The sequence below is a fragment of the Frankliniella occidentalis genome, unplaced genomic scaffold (genome assembly GCF_000697945.3).
Source record: "Frankliniella occidentalis isolate FOCC.00 unplaced genomic scaffold, Focc_3.1 Scaffold1923, whole genome shotgun sequence".
Taxonomy (NCBI): Eukaryota; Metazoa; Arthropoda; class Insecta; order Thysanoptera; family Thripidae; genus Frankliniella; species Frankliniella occidentalis.
This window is the reverse complement of record NW_026269018.1, coordinates 18,798-27,058: the sequence shown is the minus strand read 5'-3', so window position 1 is coordinate 27,058 and position 8,261 is coordinate 18,798. Positions and strand designations below refer to the sequence as shown.

General features: G+C 54.5%; 2 protein-coding genes across 2 annotated transcripts; one reads left to right on the top strand and one right to left on the bottom strand.

The window, feature by feature from the left end:
• Positions 1 to 12: 12 nt before the first annotated feature.
• LOC113201743 (28S ribosomal protein S30, mitochondrial) lies at positions 13 to 1,773 on the bottom strand (the record flags this gene model as incomplete). Its single annotated transcript, XM_052276152.1, is given in 4 exon segments — positions 13 to 216; positions 304 to 465; positions 565 to 1,043; positions 1,131 to 1,773. Coding segments are annotated over 4 exon segments (1,291 nt in total), but the record flags the coding sequence as incomplete, so codon positions are not given.
• Positions 1,774 to 2,425: 652 nt separating this feature from the next.
• Positions 2,426 to 5,629, top strand: LOC113201745 (fructose-1,6-bisphosphatase isozyme 2-like). Its single transcript, XM_052276151.1, has 8 exons — positions 2,426 to 3,038; positions 3,108 to 3,210; positions 3,539 to 3,648; positions 4,060 to 4,366; positions 4,527 to 4,643; positions 4,773 to 5,066; positions 5,160 to 5,343; positions 5,421 to 5,629. The coding sequence occupies exons 1-8, from the start codon at positions 2,833 to 2,835 to the stop codon at positions 5,564 to 5,566; spliced, it is 1,467 nt and encodes a 488-aa protein (XP_052132111.1). The 5' UTR covers positions 2,426 to 2,832; the 3' UTR covers positions 5,567 to 5,629.
• Positions 5,630 to 8,261: the final 2,632 nt, after the last annotated feature.

Here is an 8,261-nt window from a genome sequence, read left to right as displayed (position 1 = left end):
AAAGTCAAATACCTATTACGCGTCCATCTTGTACATCCTCAAACAATTTCATAGGTTTAGAACCCCAGCATAAATTGCATCGGGGATTCTCAGTTGAGTTCATTGTATGCAGAAGTGTTGTATTGAGCTGGTAAAGGTAAAATGACCAGTCTTTCCCATTTGTCAGTGCTGTCTGAGTTAGCAAGGGATAGGTCACATCATGGAATGTTGAAAAACCTGCAAGTGTAACAAATTAATTACATTGAGATTAATGCATCTTTAAGTAGCATGCCGATGAAGTGGAAAAAATTATTAAAACTGTACCTTGATAACAAGCCTGACCAAGGAGCCAAGAAAATGAGGATAAAATGGCAATGCTGTGTGCAGCCTCTAGATTATCATTTGGTCCAAAAGATCTGGAGTCCAGGAAGTTGGTGGAATGGAATGACATCATCCCAAATGAATGTTGTTCACCAGGCCAGAACCCTGTAAATATGATGAGGAAAAGTAGGGTAGTGTTAAAGAAGAGCAGAGCTAGTGTGGTTAGTTGTTCAAGTACCGTAAGTCATGCGTTTTAAAACAAACCTGGCACTGTAGTAGCACGACGATATTCCTTTTCAAGGTAAATTACAGGAGGTTCATAAGGTATATGAGGAATTCCAGCAGCTCGTGGATCACAATCAGTCAAGTTTTCAACTGGAGGAAGTGGATGTCTTGTCTGAACTTGTAAGATAGGTTTACCATAAAACTGAATAGGCTCATTAACAGGTTTATGAACTAAAGATGGATCTAGAAACTGTTTCTTCACATTTTTGTTTGTCATTTTGGTCCGCCTTTTTCTCTCTTCAATCTTTTCTAAAGATGGATTTATTCCGCCAAGAAACCAAAAAGCATCTATACGGGGGTCAGGAACTGCAGTTACCATATTGAGATGCTTAGCTCTGTCAATTGCTCCAGTAATTAAAACATGACTCAGATGTTTCACAAAACTTCTAGTACGTAGATCAGAAACTTCTGAATCAGACAAAGTTCCAGCAGTAGTGAAGTCCAAATCGTGTCGTCTCCTATTAATAAAAGAAAACTTAAGTTTGTAAATGTCCAATTTGAATTTCTTTTTCAAAAGAAGCCAAGCATAAGTAAAAGTAACTTACTGCATATCAATCCATTCAAAAAGTATGACATTTTCTACTTCAGATTTTAGCTCAGAGGCAAGCTCTGAAGCTTTACTGTCAAGTGAAGAATCTGAATAGAGCTGGTTAATATTATCACTCACTTCAACATGAGTTCGGGTAGAAAATTGGGCCCAAGGTAAGAAATTGTAGGGGACTGCATCATCACGAAGTATTACAGAGTTCCAACCATAATACTTTGGCATGTTCAGTTCAAACAGTTTTTCTTCTATTGTGTCATGACTTTTCAGCCAGTCGTGCCATACCTTTTTTCGACGCAATTTTTGAGCAAGAGGGGTTTCCTCAACTATAGGAGGATATTGGGGCTGGCTCACTGAGACAGCTGCAGACGATAACCTCTTTGAGCAGACAGTGGACTGAGGACGAACCCATTTCGCTGCTCCACAGCGGAAGCGAATCATCGACATTATTCTTCAGTAACACAAAACAATAGCGCCTGATTTACAGACGAGCAGTTAGTGGTGTTTCATCGAAATGTTCATAGATAACGTAAGATAAAGGAGGAAATCCAATCTACAGCGGTAAGACCATTTACAACTCGGAAGCGAGCATGGGGTGGGCGCAAACAAGTAAACGTTTTATTCACAGACGAAGGAGTCTCCACCACTTGACCTGCGTATAATTTGTCGTCTGCTGTGCTATCCAAACCAAAATATTAACGCAATACCTAATAATACTGAGATAACTATTATGCGTATATTGTCAAGCTCAGAAGTCCTAGAAGAGTTTGCTTAATAATCACCTCGTCAAATCAACTTTGGAAAGTATGTTGTGTTTGTTGTGTTACATTATTCGATAGTTTTCGTTGCTGCCTGCCTATGGAAGCTATAACCTACAGTTTGGATTTATTACATTACAGCCGACGAGTTCTCTCACATTATAGAAGAGAACAATTTTCTTGTAAACATGGAAGATAGAGCAGCCAAAGTACTATGTTTGTTGACTTTTATGGCTGGTTTTGCATTAGGCTACAAAGCAAAAGAATGGAGGATTATGTGGATCAAGAGACGAAGAGATCGTTTAGCTTCTCAGCTACGTGAAGCTCAAAAAGAATTGGAACTGCTTCAAAAGGCGCATTAACAATCAATAAAATAATTAATCTATTTTGTCCTATCAATACTACCATCAACCATCTATGTGTAATACTATCTGGTCCCCAAGCAATTTTCCCTCACAATTTAATGGCAATAAAAAAAATCATAGGGCCCAATAATGATAAAAAACAAGTAAAGCGACAACAGTATAAAGTTGGGCAACCTGTGAACTTAGTATTCCTGAAAGAGTTTTTCAATTTAAAAAATTTGTGACTTTATCTGTCGCTGCACAGACTCTAACATTGTGTCTAAAATAAAAGGTCAAATGCTTTTGTTGATTTGTTTCAACAAGACCAATGAGGACAAGAAGACATCTGGGGATCTAGTAAAAAAAGTTATGCAACACAGTAAAATCTCCATAGCAACTGGTCTGTAGCAATGGGTTGCTAGTAGCCCAGTAGCCCTTTCAAACTCTTCAGGCTCCTAAATTCCGCGTATGGACCGTGGAGCAACCCTCCGGCTCCTACTCCACCCTATAGGCACCAGCAAGCACCCACCCAAATCCCGATGCATCGACTTACAACTCTTTCGGCTGCCACATCCCACTCCTCCGTGCATACACTCGCAGCATGTCGGACACCCAGCGCGGGAAACCTCTATTAGGATTCATCATGGCCGAACTACGCGACTTGAACAACAACAATAACAACAGCAGCAGCAGTGGCTTCGTCAGTAGCCCCAGCCCCTCTCTGGACCTGGCGGAGCTGCTCGCCGCGGTGCAGGCCGCTATCAAGGCCGTGGCTGCCACCCTACGGTCATCGGGGCTTGTCAAGTGGTAGGGATGGGAAGGTGTTAGCTTTGCCAATGTTTCCAGGAGTTGTGTTTGCTGAATGTTGGGTTTCAGGCGCAGTTCTCGAGAGATCGCGGCCGAGATCTTCATCAACTACATCGCGTCGTCACATTCCGTGGCGCTGCTCGTGTGCGACGAGAAGGTGATCCCCGTGGAGGTGAGGGAGGGAAGGCCCACCGGGTGGCTGACTCACGCCGCGCACGCGCGTAGTTATACTGTACCGCATGCACTGGTGCGGGCGGGCTTGCCTATCCTCGCTGCCCACGACTCCTTGCGGCCCCGAGCGACTAGGCAACCCGCCCGCACGCGTGCATGCGGTACAGTATCACTACAAAAGTGCGCGGCGTGAATCAGCCACCCGGTACACCATGAATAACGTTTCAATATGGCAAAGACAATCGTTTTGCACTGGAGGTGGGGGAGGGGTGGGGGTTGCATAGGCGATACTTAAGATGTGCTGCACTCTCGGATTTTCGCCCCAACAGACGAGCGGCGACCGACGGGGGAAGTACGCGGTCTGTATAAGTCCGCTTGACTCGAAGCAGGACACGCCCGATCCACCGAGTGTCGCGGGGACCGTCTTCTCGGTGCATAGGTGCGTCTCCCGTGGCGCGGCCTCTACCGCTCAGATATGTGATTACGTGATTTGGTATTTTTAACTTAATTTCGCTCACGTCATTTCGCACGGCACACGCTAGGGATCGATCGACAACGTGAAACATCAGAAATGTGTCAATTTCAGTACCCTATTCTTTAGACAGTGCCCAGTGGCTGTCTCCTACCCGTAAACACGGTGGAGGTGGCACCGTGACCCGTAGGCAAGTCAGCTAAGTTGTCAGTCCGTAGGCAAGTCAGCTCAAGTTGTCAGTTATCAGTTTGTAGGCAAGTCAGCTCAAGTTGTCAGTTGTCAGTTTGTAGGCAAATCAGCTCAAGTTGTCAGTTTTTCATTTGTATCGACCGAAAACCGACTTTTCTTATTATCCTTGTTGGTCGCACGGGATCGCAGGTACCTGGAGCAACACGGCCGTAGCTCGGGGGCAGGCGGGCGACCCAGCCTGCGGTCTGTGCTGCAGCCGGGAAAGAACCTGGTAGCCGCTGGATACGCGCTGTACGCCTCCAGCACGCTTCTTGTCTTGACCACGGGGCCCGGCGTCCACCTGTTCGTCCTCGACCCCGTGCTGGGGGAGTTCATCCTCACGGCGCCCAACCTGACCATCCCCGGGCGCGGGCGCATCTACAGTGTGGACGAGGGCCTCACCTACGAGTGGGGGGATCCGGTCGTCGAGTACGTCGAGAGTAAGAAGGACCCAAAGGCGAGTACATCTACTCCCGCACACGCGCGCGCCGCAGCCTGCGAGCCGGCAGGTAGACTCGCCCGTCGCGCATGCCTGCCGGGCACGCTGCCCACCCGGCAGGGGCCCGGCTCCGGGCGCACTTGAGCTCTCGTCGCTAGCGACCGTGCCGTGCTCGCAGCTGGGCGTCACATACGGCTCGCATCACATGGGCTGCTCCGTCGCGGACGTCCACACCGTGCTGAGGAACGGCGGCATCTACCTGTCACCGCAGGCACGCTCGCACCCTAACGGCAAGGTGCGTGGGGCCAGGCGGGCAACACTCGCAACACTAGTGGGTTATACGAAGGCGTCACATTCGCATCATGAGTAGGAGGACTTACTTTGGAGCCAACGTCGTGACGCGTGACGGCCCATGCACCTACAGCTGCGCCTGGTGCTGGAGGCCGCGCCGCTGGCCCACCTGGTGTGCCGGGCCGGCGGGCTGGCCACCGACGGCCACGTCTCCCTCACAGACTGTCAGCCCGAGGGCCTCGCGCACCGCACCGCCGCCTTCATGGGCTCCCGGGAGGACGTCCGCGACGTGCTGTCCATGTTCCGGAGGAGCAGCGCGCTGTACTCGGCCCGGCCCAGCGGACTGCGCGCCGGAGGCCCCGGCGGCTACGACACCCTCACGCCCTCGCCCTCCAGCGCCACCACTAGCACCAGCCAGCAGGCGCAGGTGCATGGAGGGAGGCGACATCTCATGGAGGCGAGTTAGGAGTGAGGACAGGTAATAGGCCAATAACGGCAAACAATCCTCGTTCCATTGCAGAGTTCGAAGGATCAGCGTTCGTCCTCCAAGCAGGACAGGGCTGCCGTGGCTGGGGCTGGGCTGACGGCCTCCATGGCGGCGCTGTCTGCCACGATCGTCGCCCTGGGCAGGCCGCCTTCCTCCAGGCCAACGTCTGCCGTGTACCCGTCCAGCACCGGCTCGGTCCTGGGGCTCGTGCCGTCAGGTACCGTCAGGTGGGTGCGTTATTTCGACACGTGCGGCCGAAAGAGACGTGACGAGACCATCCCGTCCACCACGCAGTGCCGCGGCCGGCGTCGGCAGTCTCCGCACCGGCATCGTCCACCTCCGGCGCCGTCCACCACGGCCTGCAGAAGGCCGCGTCGCCCAGCAGCCTGCCGTACTCCCTCCCGCACACCATATCGGGCTCAGCCAAGAAAGTCCCTTAGCCCCGCGCGCCGGCCGCACCAAAGCCACATCATGCCCTCCGAAAATAAACTCGCACAACTGTAGGTGAACTTGCTGCCTTGGCCCATGGTGGCCGCGGCCGCGGCCGGCTGCCTTCTCTGATGAAAGGACCTCTTCGGGTCGGGTGGCCGGCGGCCGGGTCGGCAGCCCGGACCGCGGCAGGCTCTCCACGTCGCGCCACCGCCAGCCCTTGTGTAACCAGCCTCATGGTGTAACGCTCTCTGAGCCGATCGCCGTGAATGCGACGCGAAGTCGAGGGACCGCGTGACGTTCGCCACGCGCACTTAGTGCACGTCGGCCCCTCTGTGCACCAGCTCGGCGTCCTGCAGGACCTTCCCCCCGCCCTCCCCTCCCCCGCGCGGGTGCGGCGGCGGTGGACTGCGCGATTTCTCTCTCCCGGGTTCCCCGACCGCGATGGCCGGGCCACACCACGGTGGCGGCGAGGTGGCTTGTTTGTTTGCTATCGAATTCCAAGGCGCGGCGGCTCGACGCGACCCGTTTAGCGGCGATGCAGCGCTGCAGCGAGGCAGGGCGGTGGTCCAGCCGCTGGCCCTCTTGTGCTGCCCGCGACCTCGTGCTGCAGGCAGCTGCCGGCGGTAGGGGGTCTCCGGGCCCGTGCCAAATCCAGGGCCGGGCCTGTCACACGCCGACACCCCGCCCCGTTCACTCCCGGCCGAGACGAGCCGCGACCGGCCGCGACGTGGCGACTCGAGTTTCGTGGACGCGGACACGGAGGGCCGGAGCAGCTATCAAGTTGGCCTCACAGGTCCCCCACTCGGCCTTCAACGTCCTTGCGGGAGAAATCGAGCATACACCCGGAGGAAGGCGGGGCGGGGCTTGGCGGGGACGGAGACGAGACGAGTTTCCAGGTGGATGCAGGTAGAAAGGATGCAGTATAGCCAAGACGCGCGTGCCTCTCCAACTTCCGACTCGCAGCATACTGCCAACACCTACTAACACTGGCCAACAGTTATCGCGAAACCAGGAGCAAGAGGGCGATCGGATTTTTCAGCTCAACTTCTGATGCCGATCTCGGATACAGTCCCAAAAATTGTCGTGTTTTGTATTCAGAGAGGCAAACAAAACACTAAAATAGTGACTCTTTTCGGGACAGTGTCCGAGATCGGCACCGATCGATAGTCGAACAATCAGACTATTCTCCAGTGAGATAGAAGAACACAATACCCAAGGAAAATAACAAATTTAGATTAAAGAAATGAGGAAAAGGAAATTGCACGACGGCCCTGTGGTGGGAGGAGGTGAGGGGTGTGGCGGTAGCGCGGGCGTGTCGATGCCTCATAAGGATATGTCAAGAATAAACGAGAGTCGAGTCGACCTCGATACGGTGCGGGTGCGTCCAGCGTGCGTTGAACACCAGGCGCGGTAAACTACTGTTTTATAATTCACATTATTTTAGTTTTGCGTGCTTACGTCGTGCGATGTGTCGCGGGCGCGCCTGCGCGGCCTCCGGAGTGGAGACGCTGGAGAAAGGCCCGAGCTAAGGACAATTTTGCCAGCCATTATTGTGTTCTCTGTATTTTCAAGATATGTGGATAGTTGGCAAACTTTATTACCCCGAAATGAGCAACTATTTTGATGCTGTTCAGGCAGGCAGGTTGCAGAGACGCAAGGTCCGCCGCGGCCGATATGCTGGTCCGGGCCGAGCCGAGCTGAGCCGAGCCAGGCAGCGAGCCAGGCAGGACACACTTGCTGTGGAGTACCGTTGGGTGTTAGACCTCATCAGCGTGGAGCCGGGGGCCCGGGCCGCGCGGAGCCGCCGGGTTAGAGGCGAAGCAGACGAGCCGAATGCAGGTCCACGCCGCGCCCCGCAGCCCCGCCGCTCCGCCCCGGAGAAAGTGATATCATTCGGCGCGGCCTGACCTGCGAGGCCGGTGCGGCAAGCCATCTGCTGGCCCGGGCCCGAGCCCCGGCCCCGCGGACCGCTGCGGTGCTCGGCTCGGCGCGTGATTTCCTATATTACAACGCTCGATGGCGCGGTGCTTTGCATGCCTGGATGCGGGAGCCGGCGGGAGCGCCCCAGTCACGGTACGCCCCGCGTCACGCCGCGCGTCACGCCCACCCCAGCCTCTTCGATCATTCGGATCGGTTTGCTTTCTCCTGCGTGGCGCCGAGCTGCGCGGCGGCGCGGCGAGTGCCCCGGGTCAAGCCGCTACCTCTTCATTAGGGAAATGACATCATTACCATGCCCCGGGCTAGGCCCCCTCCCGCCCGGAGCACGACAGCGTCGTGCAGCGGGGCCGTGCACAAATGCGCACGCCCCTGCAGATCGTGCGCGGGCTCGGCACGGCTGCCGTGCGGCGCCGCGCTCTCGTGCATAGTTTTACGTCGTGGCGCCAAGGCGCGGCGAGGTGACTCAAATGCGAGAGGCGAATGAGAGAGCCGCGGGTCGACGGGGCGGGAGCGTGTGTGCGCTGGTCCTGCCGAGTGAGAGAGAGATTCTTGGTGGGCCTCCCGCATCAGCAGTCACCCCGGGGCCCGGGTTGGGCACGCTACTTTCAAAATGTAACGATTAACGCTATCGTTACTTCGGACGAAAAGTAATCGCTATCGCTATCGTTACTGACCGTCAGAATTGTAACGCGCTATCGCTACTCGTAACGTGTAGCGGCGCTATCGCTACTTTTAGTTTAAGCCGAGGGGGCAATAACTACCTTT